The 17,554-nt window shown below is 39.3% G+C and overlaps 1 protein-coding gene across 5 annotated transcripts in view; it reads right to left on the bottom strand.

The window, feature by feature from the left end:
- GALNTL6 (polypeptide N-acetylgalactosaminyltransferase like 6) overlaps positions 1 to 17,554 on the bottom strand; it is a 934,158-nt gene that overhangs the window by 89,598 nt on the left and 827,006 nt on the right. For all 5 annotated transcript variants that reach the window (XM_038398387.2, XM_043513416.1, XM_038398385.2 and 2 more), the window contains exon 8: positions 5,247 to 5,364. In XM_038398387.2, the coding sequence (XP_038254315.1) occupies positions 5,247 to 5,364 (118 nt within the window). The remainder of the gene's footprint in view (positions 1 to 5,246; positions 5,365 to 17,554) is intronic.

Below are 17,554 nucleotides of genomic sequence, written 5' to 3'. Positions count from 1 at the left end.
ACTGCTTTTGTAGTTGGCTAGCCATTCCCAGTCTTTGTTTAATCCTGAGCTGATGGTGTCAAATTTGCAAATGAACTGAAGCTCAGCAGTTTCTCTTTGAAGTCTGGTCCTGAAGTTTTTTTGCTGCAGGATGGCTACCTTTACATCTGCTATTGTGTGTCCAGGGAGGTTGAAGTGTTCTCCTACAGGTTTTTGTATATTGTTATTCCTAATATCTGATTTTTGTCCATTTATCCTTTTACGTAGGGACGTCCAGTTTGGCCGATGTACATAGCAAAGGGGCATTGCTGGCACATGATGGCGTAGATTACATTGGTGGATATGCAGGTGAATGAACCGGTGAGGTGTGGCTGATCTGGTTAGATCCTGTGATGGTATCGCTGGTGTAGATGTGGGCAGAGTTGGCATCGAGGTTTGTTGCATGGATTGGTTCCTGTGTTAGAGTTACTATGCTGTGGTGTATAGTTGCTGGTGAGAATATGCTTCAGGTTGGTGGACCTCCCTGGACACACAATAGCAGATGTAAAGGTAGCCATCCTGCAGCAAAAAAACTTCAGGACCAGACTTCAAAGAGAAACTGCTGAGCTTCAGTTCATTTGCAAATTTGACACCATCAGCTCAGGATTAAACAAAGACTGGGAATGGCTAGCCAACTACAAAAGCAGTTTCTCCTCCCTCGGTGTTCACACCTCAACTGCTAGAAGAGGGCCTCATCCTCCCTGATTGAACTAACCTCATTATCCCTAGCCTGATTCTTGCTTGCATATTTCTACCTGCCTCTGGAAATTTCCGCTACATGCATCTGACGAAGTAGGTATTCACCCACAAAAGCTTATGCTCCAATACATATGAAATTATTTGTACTTATTAGCCTCACAGGGACACTATATGGATTAGTGAGTGGTGGGTTGATTTGTTTGTTTTTTTAAAAAACTCAAATCACCATGGAATAGATTGTGATAGTCTTACTCATTATGAGTAGGATCCAGGGTCACATCTTATTCCACAACTGGTCCCACTGAAATGAATAAAACCATTAGTAAAGTTCTATTTAATATAAACAAGAATATCACAATCTGGTTTTATATATATGCTAGATACCATTATTGGGTCCTATTGCTGAGTTGGGCTAAATGTACAGGCAAAACAGACATGTCTCTTAAAAGACTGAAAATTATTGGGGGAAAGCTTTTAAAACACAAAACACTACCCTGCCACTTGGCAAACAATTTTATGATTGTCTATATCCATGTGTAGTGAGAGTGTTAGCAACTCACAAAGACCAAAATCCTGGCATCATTGAAGTCTGTGAGCACTTTCAATGAGGCCAGTATTTCATACTAAGAATTTTCTTCACTCTATGATTTACAATGTCCATTCGTAGTTTACAGTGTTTTTTTGCAAACACAGGAAATGCATTTCTCTTTTATCTTATGAAGATTTTGGACACTTATTTTGGAAAAGACTACCTCAGGGCTCTGTTCTACTAACAGGTGTAAATATAGGAAACACAGCACTTTCCTACTGGTTTCAGAGTAGCAGCTGTGTTAGTCTGTATTCGCAAAAAACCTACTGTAACCTACAGTAACCTACTGGTTACTGAAAAGAGGCATTGTTAATCTGTCCAGTTCCAGCTGTTCACTAGCGTGAAAAATATTATCACATGATGAAGAGTATCAGCAGGAGTCTCTATCTTTTTAATTAAAAAATGATCTTGGGGTTACACTGTCAGAAAAACAAAATATATTATTTTTTATTAAAAAAATTAATACATCATTGCAGTACGCAAATCTTTTATCCACATGCTGACTGGGCTTGACAATGCTTAGCTGTGAGGAAATCATAAACACAAGATCATAGGTGTAATAGAGGCACAGCAAATCAAATTACTATATCAAGTAGTTTTAGAATTTTTATTTTCACTTGTTGGAATGTCTGAGGTTTGTGTTGTAAAATTCCTATTTATTCCTACCCATAGAACATTTGTGTTGTAATAAATTATCCAATAATTTATTGGCTGGGTATGGGCCGGTGCGGTTCTTACTGGTACGCCATACTGGCCCGTACCAGCTCACTTTCATACCTGACAGTAAGTTAACTTAAGCTACCTCAACTCCAGCTACATTATTCATGTAGCTTCAGTTGTGTAACTTAGATCAACTTACCGTGGTAGTGTAGACATAGCCTGATACTATTGGTACTCGTGACTGGGAACATTAGAAAATAAGCCCCAATTAATCTTGAAAACAAAAATCAGCCTTGGAGTTGGTCAGTTTTTGAGCATTATTGGATAATTAAAAAATTAATCTGGAGACTGTTTTCTAAAGACTTAATATGTATAAGACACAAGGCATGGTTCCCTCTCCCCCAAGAAACACCCATTATGCTGGTACACTCTGATTCTGAAATTTCAGTTAATCAACACGATATCAGAGCTGTGATAACTTCTGCCATTTTTGATGATGTTACATGGAGACTGACACTAACAAAAGGGAACCACGTTGCCGCCTGCAAACCGAGAAACAAGTGTCAGGCAAACTTTAAAAAAATCTGAGTGATTACAAAGCCTTATTCAAACTGATTTATAAATAATACATAGGGATCACTTCATCTGTCACTGAAATTAGAGATGGGCCTGAACCAAACTGCTAGATCTGAACACCCCAAACTATGGGAAAATTCAAATTTGACTCCATATCTTCAACTTTGTGACCTTTAACTAACATGCAGTCAAGTCTGAGGTGAAACCTAACAGTTTAACAACACATAGCAATATTACAGAGCCATTTGGGACAGGAAGTGCAAAGAATGCTATATCTAGTTGACACTTCAAGGAAAACTGTAGGTAGGCTAAATATAATTACTCAAACTGGCATTTGGCCAGGATATTATCTATACTCTCATTAAAGATCCCACAGAACTTTTGTCAGTCACAAATTGTCAGAATGTTAGGCTTAAATCTCATGCAACAGTTGGCATCTGTGGGACACATCACTCCCTGTAACATCATGTTTCGCAGCTATTAGTTCAGTACTGACTTCTTGGGAAAAATATTCCTGATTAAGGACCTGATCCTACAAAATGTCTTTGTGCTGAAGTCAATGAGACAGGTAGGGTCCATACCAGCAGAGCCGCCTACAGGGGAGGCAAAAGGGGCAGGGACATTAAAGCGCGGCAGCACTTTAAGGACTGTCCTTTGCCGCAGCAGCAACATTAAAATCCTGTTGTGGCAAAGGATCCTGCAGAGCTTTAATGTCCCTGCCCCTTTTGCTCCCCCCCCCCACTGCTGATGGCCGGGGGGGGGGGGCAAAGGGAGCGGCTGCCCTGGGGCTGGCGATTTAAAAGGGCATCTATTGCAGCAGCGGCGTCTGGAGCCCTGAGCCCTTTAAATCAACACAGGAGCCCTGGGTAGTGTGGCCCGGGCAGCCTGGAAGGGCTGGCTGGGGGATGCTGACCCCCAGCCCCCACCCCCTCTGCCTGAGGCCCCACCCCGGCCCTGTACCGGTAAGTGTCCTGACTTACTTTCACCCCTGCTTACTGTGGTGCCTACACCGCACTGGGTCGATGGGAAAGCGTCTCCAGTTGACTTATCTTACTCTTCTCATTCGGGGTGGAGTACCAGGGTTGACCGGAGAGTGATCTGCAGTCGATTTGGCAGGTATTCAATTCACTAGACCCGCTAAACTGACCCCCAGTACATTGATCGCTGGAGCGTCGATCCAGCAGTAGTGTAGACATAGCCTCAGTTAATGACCTATATATCAAAAAGTATTTCTCTGTTGCTTTCTCTTTCTCTGCTGATCTTATTTTTCCTTTCACTATTCCATGGAAAGCAGGAACCTTTTTGCTTTTGTTGAACATCCACAAACAGAAAGTTGTTATTCCTTCTAGTCAAATGCTACAAAATCCTGTTTAATGTTTTTTTTAACGCTAATAAGGAGGGACAGGGAACCTAAGGTAAATATACAGTAATGAGATGAATGAGGAGATACGACTGAAATAGGACCCAGTGTGACATAGTTGTTTCCAAAAAATCTGTCGCTTAAACAAAACAGGCTGGGTCAATTTAATATCTGAACTTCCAGTGCCGTTACTATGGTTTCTACACAAAGAGGAATGGACTGCATTCCAATTTTATTCTTCACAATGACAAACAACAGGAATATGGGAAATGGTCAAATAAAATTTTTATGTGAGCCTGGCAGAGATGTGATGGATACTAGTGGCAGTTTACATTTGTTTCTGAAATAACCTGAGTATACAGAATGCAGATTGGTGTATCCTAACAACCCGTCCATCCATTTATCTTGTGAGTTTCTCTTGCCCTCCAATCTTATTTTGCTCTCATATAAAGCTGATTCAAATTAACATGATAGCAACACAGTTATGCAAGTCATTTAGCTGTTCCTAAGAACACCCATTAAAAACAGCCTAGCAGTTGGGAGTACAGACTTGCTAGGTTATCTTCTGTGCATTTCGTTCAATACTTTGTTCTCTCCAGCATTGAAACTCAGATGTAGTTAGGTGTACAATGTAGTCTATGACTTATGTACTATATTTCTTCCGTTGTAAATTGGGGTTGTGCTTTGTGGAAGTTTAGAACTCTGCTGGGAATATCCTGAAGCTAAATGTGAACTGTAATGTTGATGTGTCATTTGACTATTCCCTGAAACTCTAGCTATAAGTAGAAAGTTATTATGGTGAAGAGGCTAAAAGGCGAAGTCTTTAATTCCTTGGTTACCTTATCTTTGAACATAATGCATTACATATTCTAAATTAGGTACATTTCCATACACCTACTTAGTGCATACAGGTACCTGATGTGCTTGTAGAAGTTAATATGGCTGTCAACTAGACATGGGCAAACAAGCAACTTAAGCCATAAAAAATGCATGCACACACTCAAAGGACACTTGTGTACATAAGGTAGGCATATGCAAAAGCAAATATGCAACTAGTGGATCATGGGATATTGAAAAACTGGCCTGAAATATGCAATTATTTGACTTTTGTATGGCCTCAGGGATCTGTGGTATGCATTTTCCACTAAAATTAGTGGAAACTCCTTATAAAACAGAGGAATATTGTAGAGAATGAGGTCTGACTATGGAGCAATACGCAGTATGAATAAAGGCAACACGATGATAAAGCGCATCAAAAATCCAGGTTCGGATAACTAAAACCCAACCCTTTAGAGTCATACCAAACAGAGTAAGTAACTATTAAATGGAAGTGACTTGACTTACCTTAAAGGAGATTTCATACTGCTCTCCTCCCCATATTTCTAAGCCTGGATCATAGCCACCCAGCTCCCAAAACCACTTTCGGTCCACAGCAAACAGACCTCCAGCCATAACAGGAGACCTGAGGAATAATTAAAACAAATTGTAAATGACAGGCACCATCATGTCATGTTTGAAAAACAAAGATGATCAACAATGCACATTGACAGACAATGAGGAGGCTGCTAGCAATTGTCGGTATATGTTTGTGGGGGGGTGAGGATAGATGTCAGGTTGTTTTAAATTTCTGGAGAAAGGTGGATCCTAGATCAAAGTTTAGTGATGAATCTCTCAGAAATCATCATCTAGAGCTACTTTATCCTATGATGCTTAGATACTACTGCAGTTGAGAGCTATTTTATGAAGAAAAATATAGTGTGTGAGAACATGGCAGACATCTTTTACAAATAAGTTTTATTATTAATCAATTCAGCTATATTTGCTAAATCAAGATTTTTTTTTGTTCATAGGAAAAGGACTCAGGAAACATGCAAAAGTGCTTCATGTAATTCCCATATTCCATATGAAGTTATGCACTTTTGAACCTTCCCATCCCTTCCCCCCATTAATATGTGAGCAAAATAGGTTAGTTCATTTCAGTTTCACAGTTGCTCTCTTAAAGAGAACAGAACAGTGAAGGGGGCTGGCTGCAGAGCAGTGGTAGTGGTTAGGAACAAAACATCTGCTTGAAATTTATCCCACATAGATAATTTACCTCTCAGGCGAATACCTCAATTTTTTGGGGGGTGAATATTCACATGAATACATTAACTGAATTTTCATTAACTGTTTTCTCACTCTCCATGTTCACTTTCCATAGATGACAGAGCAAATGAGTTTACAGGAGGGAAGTTTTAAGTTAATATTAGAGAACATACATGGAAAAGTGAGTTTTAAATTCACAAATATGAGTATTTGTACTGGAAATCAGACAGTAAGAGTTATAACTCATCTAGTCAAGGAGCAGAGATCCTGATTCTCCAGTGTGTCTGAGTGCATAGGCAGTCACAGGGAATCAGCAATGACTTCCAGACCCTGGCCACTGAGCCATTGTGGAAGTTAGAGTAGAAGGGGGCCTTACTCTTACTTCTGTTAGATGTGTGAGCTCAGATCATATCCCAGCAGGGCATCACATGTAGTGGAACTCTGATCCATCATAATCCTCTCTTACTTCATTCTTCCCCACAGAGCACTTTCCCTCCCCCTTATGCCATGACAGGAAGAGCTTTACAGTGGCTGAGCATCCCCTTACACATGGTATTCTGAAAGCATAATAGAAAATGATTCTCTCCTCTACGTTAGAGATAATGAACAAAGGGATGGATAGATGTCTTATCTTTTGCTTCCGCTAAACAGTTTGTTTTTGTTTGTGCATGCAGTGTTTAATTCTTAAGATTAAATTACATTGTGTATTAATTATTCTGTAAATGATAAGAAGTTGTAGTGGGAAGCTCTCTTTTTTTAAAAGATAAAAAGTAAGGTATTTCCCCAGACAGCACGTTTTTCAAAGTAGTTAGTAGCTCTTTTTGAAAAAAAGATTCAAATAGTTAGCTGGTGAAGCCACATCCTATAACATACTTTGGATATTAATGGGCTTTTTACTTTTATTGACTTTTTGTACCTCAAATATTGACTGTCTGTCCCACAAACGAATAAATCCAGTGAAATCCTATTAGAAACCTTCCTCTGGGGTTTTTCCCTACTATAATACATTTTCAACTCCAACCAAAAATAATTCTAATTACAAGTCCCTTGTGACTTCATGTTCAAAATAATCAAAACACAATGTCCACTTACAAAGTGGAACTTGCACAAAGGAAGCTTATAACTCGATCTTTACAAGCATGTGAAATGAAGCCTCAGAAATCACTGTGGGGCACACAGGCTCTTTAGTGCTTTTATTCAGGTGTTTTTCATGACCATTCCTCTGGATACAGTGAAAAAGGCAGCCTCCCCTACCCCCGATTCAAAGAAGCCAATTAAATTTCATTTGTCTAATTAGGGACTTCATGTTGGGAAATAATTGGCAGGTATTTACTGTACAAATGATACTGTGCAGCAAGAGCTTATATACAGACTTTACACCTATAACATAGGATAAAACTTGCTTGTTTCGTAGATGCTGGTTCATTAAAGTTCACAACATTTATTATAATTAGGAAAACTACTAAGAAAGAGACTGGAACTGCAACCTTGCACACTCAGTCATTAGAGGGCTGAAGTGATAGTCTGGACAATTTTTTTCCATTCAACTGTAATTCCTGGAGCTGAAGCCAATTAGTATGGTTTCCTCATACTGTTTCCAATCATGACCCCTGGTTGGACAGTTTCATATGTGGTGATGGGTTTGGTATAAACATCTATATAGATTGATAGCTTAGTGTGCTAACTAATTTAGCTATGTGGGCATCTTTTCAGGACATCCCTAACATCATGCATTAGGCTTGCTTTTGTCTCCCATCTCTTCTGGGAATAATTTTGATACACTACACCCCAGGGGAGCAAGCTGCTGAAACCCACTGTTCCATCTAAATATGTACATCATTAATGCATATGAAGTTATGAGAATTGTGTTTTATGATTGTCAATAAAATATGGGAAGTGGGTTTGGGAAGTGCCCAGAGACTAGCTCCCGAAAGACAGGGGGATAACCAACCCCCAGGCGGCTGTCGAACAGTCAACTGCCATTGTCCAGCAAGGGAGTTAAAATTCAATGACTCACTTGCACAAGGCCACGTTATGGGAATTGCTCAACCTTGCCCAGTAATTCAGCAATGCCCACCACATGCCTGGACTTGTGTTCTCCAAGCATATAGACCAGCAGTGGGCAAAATATGGCCTGGAGGCAGGATCCAGCCCATCTAAAATTTGTCTGCCTGCCATGACTAATATTTCTGTCTGGACTCCTCTGCCCCCTTGTGATCTCCAAGTCTGGGCCACTAAAAGTCCCGCGGCATAGTGGGGCATTCAGGCTGGCTGCCTGCCAGCCGTGGCCCCATGCCACACCCACAGCGGCTGCACCCTGTTGCTGCTGGCATGTCTCTGTGTGCCCCTGGCAGGGGGAGGGAGGTGGCTCCACACTTCTGCATCCACTCCCAGCACCATCCTCACAGCTCCCATTGGCCAGAAACTGCTATTGTGCTGAGTGATAACCCTGGAGGGGTTTGCTGCTTGTCACTAGCAAAGCATTGTCAGAGACAGCCCAGGCTGGAGAGATAAGGGAGTGCCATGGTCCCAGGTTGCACCCCAGGGATTCCGTCACAGTAATTATTTCTTATCCTATCTTTTTTGAGACAAATTCCAGTTACCTAACCTCACATTTTAATACTTCATCCAGCAGAATTTGGTCCATCAGCTCTAAGAACCAGACCATTACACACACAAAGGTTTTTCTCTGAATCTGCATCGGAGTCTGTGTCCAACTAGCCACATTCAAGTCCTAAAAAAGTTCTGCCCCTTAATGGTATGAGATAGTGAATGAGTGAGACTCGTCTGAAGTGTGGAGAAATGAGCAGTCCTGTGCTTTTCTCTTTGATTTTGGCCTTTTAGAATATTTGGATGTCTTGTTTTTCTTCATGGTTGAGGAGAAATGGGAGACACTCTTGGCACCTCTTGTGGCTGAAATACGATTTGCATTTGGACTTTGCAATCCTTGCCCTAGTCCAATATAAGGAGAAGGATCTGGAGCCCTAGGATTCATGATATGCCCATTTGGTGGGGGAGCAGGAAGCCATGACTTATGGCTAATAAAGGGAGAGATCCTTGACTGCTTTCCTAGCATGGACAGTAATAATTTAAAAAGCTTATAGAAGAATCTTCCAGACCTGGGGGACTCTGGGGAACCCAGAAGTCTCCCATACTTTGAAAAACATTGCTCCTTCTCTTCTAACTCTGCAGAGATAGACAGGTGCACATTGTGGCTCTCTCTTCTCTTGGTGGAGCCACTTTAGCACACCAAAGCGTATCTCTGTTGACCTCTGCTCTGGGGAGCAGGAGTGGGATGACCTGTTCTCTACATGTGCCCGCTCTCCTGATGGTGCATCACCTTTCCTTGCCTGCAGAAGAGTATCTTATAAATGCAAGATGACTTGTATTACGATTAATAATATTCCTCCTAATTATGCATTAATTTAAGAAGAAACTATGATGATTCTTCTTCATGGAAAAGACCAGAATTATTTACTAAGGTCTTACATACATCAGGCAAAAATCTGCCTCTGGCATCATTCTATGCATTAAGTACCTGTAAAAAATGATGTTTCATTGTGATTAGAATGGAACATAGGGCATTAATATAATACTACATGCCATGTAGCACAGATGTTGGAGTCCAAGATTAGCAATGAAGTGTTTTTCTGAAGCCTGGTATGTTTATAATTGTATCACATTGCATTCATTTAGAGCACTTATTTTTTTTCCTGAGAGAGATTCACCAGTACCAGACATCTAAGTTCTACTTAGGTCTAACCAGAGCCTAAGATCTCATTTTTTTTGTTTTTTTATCATATTTTTATACAAAAAACCCTGCTCACTAAGTTTGCTGATTTAATTTGGTTCTCACTACTGTCAGAGACTCTTGTACAGTAATTCTTATATCCTCACTATGAATCTTTCACTGTTGCTTTAATGTTCATTCTCCCATTCACTCCCTATTTTTGCATTAACAGTATGTGTAATTTATTAGTGAAAGTATTTTAGAGCCACTGTCAAACTTAGACTAACTTTAAAACAATTTATATTTTGTATAAAGCCCATGAAACAATCATGTAGTCTTCATTATTTTATCCCTACCCCTTCCATTGCTAATCAGGCAAATTCTAGTGTACAAACAGGAATTCTTTTCTGATCAGTGACCTGACTCTGTGTGACTCTAGCTATTGCATTAATATATCCCATCACCAGACATAACTAAGACTTACATTTTAACTTAGGCCTAGTAAACCCAAATTGACTACCCAGAATTCTGCTGCTTAAGGTCTCAATTCTGCACTAGGATCTCAAGTTTAAGCATGTGCTTGCTGCATTGAGGCCCTAATGAGGATCCACACACTTCTGCAGGGTCAGGGCCCCATTTATTTTTCCTGGCTGTTTCATTCATGGATACCATATCTGCTGCCAATGACCATTCGTCAATATGGGTGAAATTCTCATGTCACTCTTTGAATTGTGACATCACTGAACACAGTTTTCAGGATGCAATCTATAAAGGAGAGATCTTACTTCTATAAACTTATGATTTGTCATTATAGATGGTGGAAATATGATGAAAATGTAACATGATTTTAAAAATGTAACAACAAATTTTTATATTATCTAACAGTTTCTGTAACACACTAGTGTCTTTCATTATTTATAGCTCCACTCAGTCTGACCATCTTGCATCCTTCCCTCTCATACCATCATCTCAATAATTTGGGTAAATGCATTTTTTTTAAAGCTGCAGCTGTAACATCAATTCCATTTCAAGAATTTGCCTTATGTTTCAACCTGTAGCAAATTTTCAGTCCAATGAACTCTTTCCTCTTATTTCATGACTTTGTTCATTTCACAACAATAAGTTTCAGGGTGGAACATAACAAATATATTCTGAAAGTCAAAGCATGGTGTCAGTGTCTGTTATATCTCCTGAGTGTGTTTTGGAAACAATAACCTCAAAGAATTCTACTACAAGTTAATAGACTGTCACGAAGCATGTCAACTGTGCAAGGTAAGAAGCTGCCATAAGTTCAGCATGCTGCCAAGTCCCATAAATGAGATTGGAAGATGCAATTTTGAGGGATTTAAGCAGCCTAAAACCTCCCATACTGACTCTTGATGAGGGAAGATGACGTGCAAGGGATGAGATGGAAGTCCATTCTACGTGACACACAGCTACATCATAGCCATGGGAAACTGGTGCTGCCAGCGCCGCCAAGTCCCACTCCATAAGTGGCTGCACATCAACTCACCAATTCAGTGTTTTCTGACACCCATAAGTACTACGTACAGTCAAAGCAATAGACAGAGTACATTTCCTGCCCTCCTTTCTCATCTTTTGGATGAGTAAAACTGAGGTCCTGATCACTTGAGGTGATGCAAGGTTCCATAGCAATTTTCACATGAGCAAGTGTATGTGAGGTGGGATGGTGGGATGGGGAGTGGCGGGGGGAGGGGGGGAAAAGCGGTGATAGCCCCTTTTTACTGGACCAAATTCTAATTTCTGTACTTCTGGTTTGTGTGATTGTATTCTATCTACTTAGACTCCCTCTGTAATTTCAGAGGACTTTAATATTCTGCACGGCCTAACCTAAGTTGTGTAATGGTATTGTCACTGTTAAACAGCTGCCATGTTTCAATGCTGCTTATCATTAATAGGGGAAACATTTCCGTTTCTCTCTCTGTTGAATTCATCACATCTATCTATCTTATCTACCTATAATATCAACAGCTTTAAGCTCAAAGCCATCCTCTAGAGGCAAGATACAAAAGATTAGATACCTGAAGATACCAGGGGTGAGATACTCACGTCTGCTCTGGCCTCTAAGAGGCACAGCAGAAAGTCTCACCTTATTTTGCTACTGTTGTTTAAACTGTGTTTTGCTGAGTGTTACCTTCAATTTTTTTAAAATTTTTAAAATGTTTCATGTAGCTTAAATAAAAATAATACTGTTAACATACCATAAAATGGCTATAAATCTGTAGTGTTAAATATCCTTCTAATTATAAATTTGTTTTTTAATTCATCCCTAAAGTAGCAGCATTCCCCATTTTGATATTACATATTAATCACCCTTTCTGTACATGGATGCAATTAGATAAGAAACACAAGGACTGATTCTCATCACACTGATCTTACACTAGTGTAATTCCATCGACCACAATGGAGTTACTGTCATGCCTAACACTGTCTAATTCTAATTTGGACCCTTCAATGCATCCTCATCATTGTTCCCTTCTTCAATTTAATAGCTGAGTTCCATTAATTCTCACTATAAAATAATGCTTTTTTGGTTAATTTCATACTTGTCAAAAGATGCTACTATAATAGCCTTGAAGACTGGATACCTCTAGGAACAGGATCTGGAAGGGATAGACAGCAGCCACACACACTTTCCTATAGTACCCTTGCCACTGTGCCTCAGACTTGACCTGGAAGGTGCACCACAGAGTGGGAAGGTAGCTCAGTTTCCATACCCATGTAATCAATCGTGTCTCTACTATGACTGCCAACAAGAGTTCATACTGGTGCCAGTTGTGGCATAAACTTGCCCACTAGGAGCAGAACTGAACAAACATGATAAAACTCTGCATTTGTACACTGACTTTCATCTAAGACTATTAAAGTACTTTACAAACATCAATTAATTTCACCCATGATAGCTTTGTGAGCTGTTATATCAAACTCACAAGTAAATTTTAAGTAAACATTAAATAAACATTGTGGCCACTTTGGCATTTCAGTAAATACTTTGGTATTATAAACATTAAGAAACTAGGAATTCTCTTACATAACTATCACTTATATTCACTAGAACATTGCTGCAATGTGTAAAAGTCAAGCTTATGTTTCTTTAATTAGAATTTAATGAAAATCTAATTATACATCTAACTCATGTAGACGTGTATATATGATACAGACACAGACACAGACACAGACACACACACACACACAGTAAAAACAATAAAAAGCAAGTTTAAATATATGTACTCGTATTCATATGCTCGTGTGTATATTAATATTTTTAAGGAACTGTAAAAGCAATAACTCAAAAAACTCTAACTGATCTAATATGAATGTCAGTCCATTCTCCTGCTCCACCAAAAGCAGAGTGTGTAAAGAAGAGAAGAAAGTCCTTGAGGTGTGAGTTATAAATATTTTAAAGCCTTGTTTTAATAAGGCTTCTTTGTATATTTTTCCTAGCATGGAGCCCACAGTGGATAAACTTTAAAGTTATACTCTGAGTTGGTATAAAAGATACCTGACAAAATCATACCTTGCAGTTGAACCACAACGAGAAATCTAAATACAAAGTATGGGTGGGGGTTTTTTTTTAAACAGAAATAGTCCTCTAAGTGAAAACTGGACTTGGACTTGGACCCTGGCTCTTCTTAATTTACAACACATTTTTTTTTAATCAATGGAAGTCATTTGTCAGGGTTGTTCTCTGTGAAAGTAATCAGCTTTGAAAATTAAAGAAAATTCCATTCGAGGCAAAATATTGCACACTGTCCAAAGCTGAGAACCTACATTTAGGCCTCTTTTTGAAAGGGTTCAGTGTGAGGCATGTCTGAAACTAAACAGCTCTTTTTGAAAAAGATTTGAAAATTATTTACATTATGAAAGGGGACTCCATAGGTCAATAGGAGGCACAAATGAGGGTCATGGTGCAACTACAAGTCTCTTCTCTATTCCCTGAGAGGTACATTGAGCTGGAATTTTAAAGTTAGGCTAGTGTTCTGCCTTAGTATACATCTCATTTTTTTTTTTTAACAGGAATAAAGCTGTTCTAGCTAACAAGAGAGTCTATAGCTATAACAAGTGGTACTTTACGCCAAACTGACATCTTAATAGAGAATAAACTTCTACCTTCAAGTGAAAAGCAAGGCCAGCTATATATCCTCTAGGTCAGTGTTTCCCAAACTTGGACACCGCTTGTTCAAGGAAAGTCCCTGGCAGGCCAGGCCTGTTTGCTTACCTGCAGCGACGGCAGGTTCGGCCGATCGAGGCTCCCACTGGCTGCAGTTCACCGCTGCAGGCCAATGGGGGCTGCGGCAAGCAGCACGGACCAAGGTTGTACAGTAGTTTTAACACCACCTTACCAGTCCTAAAGAATAATGATAGTTCAATATATTCCATCAATATTTTCAAGCAAATGCACTAAGAATATACAGGGATAGAAGGGCAACAGAATTAATATCCATTCACAATATGTACCCTCTTTGTAGACAGTAAATGAATAAATCAAAGAACTATCTTCCTTGTCCAAGGCCTACTTTTGCTTTGTTTGTGTTCTTAGTAGTTTCATAAGCAAAGCAAAGACACATTTTGAGATTCGCTGTTAAAGATGGCTGTATGCACAGCTGATCTACTTCTGATCCATGAGTATGCTTTAGGTGTGGGCTAGCTTCATATGACTTTTCTCAACTCCCAAGGACTCCATACTTAGTAGTTTTCTCTTTCGCTCCCCTAAAATGTTTGAAGATAAATTATTATAACAGGTTCAATCAGCATGGAGAGTTTATTATTGAGTCATTCTTAATTAGTTTATTCCTTTAAAAATGCTAATACTACAAATGTAATATGTTATGAATTTATCCTTCAGATAAATACATGGACCAGATTCTGAGCTATGCCTCTCAGGGAGGTGCAGCACAAGGGGAACAGCCCAAAAAAGTGACTTTTCACCCCCAGAATTCTAGGCTAAACCCTATTATAAGAAATTCTCTGAAAGACAGAGAGATTTGAATGACAAAACTCAAATACTCAATGAAATAGAAACACTTTCCCCTCACCAACCTCCCCTCCTCCTCAGTTTTCAGATCTAGCGTCTCATTGCAAATCAAGGCTTTATATGTATGACAGTGAATATTGTAGGGTGCAAATGTGTAAAGTCTATACTTAGTTGACCAAAGCAGAAAGATGACAAGGGTTTTATTCCCCCCCCAACAAGATCATCTTGAATAATGAAGATTTTTTAAAAAGAAGCCACACAGTTACAATGCCCTGCTCCTTTTCTTCCAATTCTTTAAATCCTTTCAAACGCTGCTGCTGGGCACACTTTTGGATGGAATCAGCTTTTTCTTCAGGCTCCTTGAACATGCACACAGTGATACTGATTCAAGCAGACAGGGACCTTACACTTTGCTAAGCAGATGAGACACACAGTTAATGATATGGCCTGTGATCTGCCATGGAGCAGAGGATGTGGATGAATATTATTCCTTTGATCAACCCATCCATAGTACTGTCAGCATCTGCACCCACACCCCCCCCCTACTGCCCTAATCTAGGCTTCAGGAATGGGCATAAAAAGTCATTTTAATATTTCATTTACTCTAGTCTTTTGGGATTAATATGGAAGTCTACAGCACGTACATGGTGGCAAGGATAAAGACCAAAGCCTACGTAGCTTCACGTCTGTGCTACATAAAGTAGGTCATCCAGTTACCAGTGGACAGCAATTTCCAGAGAATGCTGTAATTAGGTTGTGAAAAGCCAGCAAACATCATGAACTGAAGAGGCAGATATGTGGTCAAATGTAATTTGGGCTCCTGAAATGTGCTCTTAGCCTCATCCTTGCTATTTATTAAAGCTCTATAATATACTATGTTACACTATAATGGAGGGTAATGGGAAAGCAGGCATACCCTATTATGGAGGGTAACGGGGAGGCAGGCAGTTAACTATAATGAAATTAGATTCCTCCTTGCCTGCACCAGAAGCACGACATTTTCTTGTAAAAGCTGTGAAAGCAGTTTCTCAAAAATGGAATTGACAGAAAAATACTGGAATCCACTTCACAGTGAAGGATGAAGGAGCTGAAAGGTGATGAGATTGAGCACTTTGTTGTCCCATAGTAGTGTCTGCTTTTAATTTGATGTTGTTGTAAAGATGGGCAGGCACTGCTGTGGAAACCAAAGGAAATGAACCTTGCTTTTTATCACTCCACAAAAAGGGGAATTGTTTTCTCATTCCCAGTGAATCAAAAGGAAAAAAAAACCCCAAAACCCAAACAAACAATCCCCCATCTCCATGATAATAAAAATAAAATGAAAGCCAGGCATAGGGACATCTCTCTACACTTGCATAGGCTCATTTGTTATATATTAAGAACCCAGGAAAATGTATCTTACCAATATTATATGTTAGAGAGAGACAGAATCCATATTTTGATCTCTGTATAAGAATACCTCTGAGTTTTAACTTCAGGATCCTGAAGTATTTCTGAAAGGTTTCCATTACCTCATTTGTTCCTTCACTTAAATAACGATAACCAGTGTCTGATTTTTAGAATTCAGATGTGAATTTGTCATTCCCTATAATAATATACAGTAACTGATAACAAAACGTTCTGATGGCAAAACAAAATCTTAAACAGCGGTTGCCATTAGAAAGTAAACATTTACCAGTGGAGATACCACAGTTATCTCCTATTTTAAGTGTAGGGAAATAACACAGTGGCAGAGATATAATTGCTACATTATTTATTGGGAACTGTCACTTTTTAAATGTGACCTTGATGCTGTCTCACAGGTTGCCAGCAGACTAATTCACTCACATGGTAATAGAAATCAAAGGAACATTAAAAGGTCATGGTGTGTTCAAACAGATTCACCTGTAAGACATAACTGTAGTGTGAAGCTTGGTTATCTTCTCTTGTTTATTTGCTATTATGCATGCCCGGTAATAAATAACCCTAGATCAAAAGGTACATTAGTGCGAGAATGAGAATTTACTTAGGGTGCAGAACTTCATGAATACTAATGAAGGATACTTGAATTGTTTCCACTTATCCATCCCTATTGTAATGAATGGCTGGCAATTACATTATATATATTAGTGTAACTGGATTACTTGTGTATGCATATGAAGTAGAATGTTAATTTCAAAGCAAGGTTTGTTTCATGTTCAACACTGGACATTCACAGGTCAATTGGCCGCTGCTACTCAACACTCATCCTGGGTGGAGATACCTGTCAGCTTGTTTGCTGTGAGCAAGATCTATAAATACTGGTTTAAGGGAATAATCCTTCATCTCTGAACTGCTTGGATCCTGATGGGGGAATCCATAGTGATTGATTGAGGTCCTCAAAGCCATTTTGAGAAGCCTTGAGAGACTTATGGAAAACTAGCAGATTATTACAGCACTGCTTACAAACTTTAATTGCTCAGACACTGTGACAGTGACTACTATAGATCTAAAATTCAGAATATAGTGATTCTGATTCCAAACCTAAAGATCTTGGCAAGTTGGGACTTGACCTTCAGATGGTGTATGTGGTACACATGCATACACATGCTTGCTCTCTCTCTCTCTGGTATATATATATTTACACACACACACACACACACACACATATATATATATTGCAAATCTAAGTCAAGTGTGTTAGTCTACATGTCTTTTTAGATGGTAGAAGCTAATGTAGCAAAGTCAAGTCAACAGAGTTATGCTATGGATCTGGCCCTTGAAGACCAGATAATGATGAAGAGGAGTTTGCAATAATTTTCTGGCATGCTGGGTAGCTCTGGCACAGGCTACTATTAAAATGAACTGAAATGAAGCATGTCA

Source organism: Dermochelys coriacea, chromosome 4, assembly GCF_009764565.3.
Source record: "Dermochelys coriacea isolate rDerCor1 chromosome 4, rDerCor1.pri.v4, whole genome shotgun sequence".
Taxonomy (NCBI): domain Eukaryota; kingdom Metazoa; phylum Chordata; order Testudines; family Dermochelyidae; genus Dermochelys; species Dermochelys coriacea.
The sequence above is the reverse complement of the archived record's forward strand: the minus strand, read 5'-3'. Positions and strand labels throughout refer to the sequence as shown.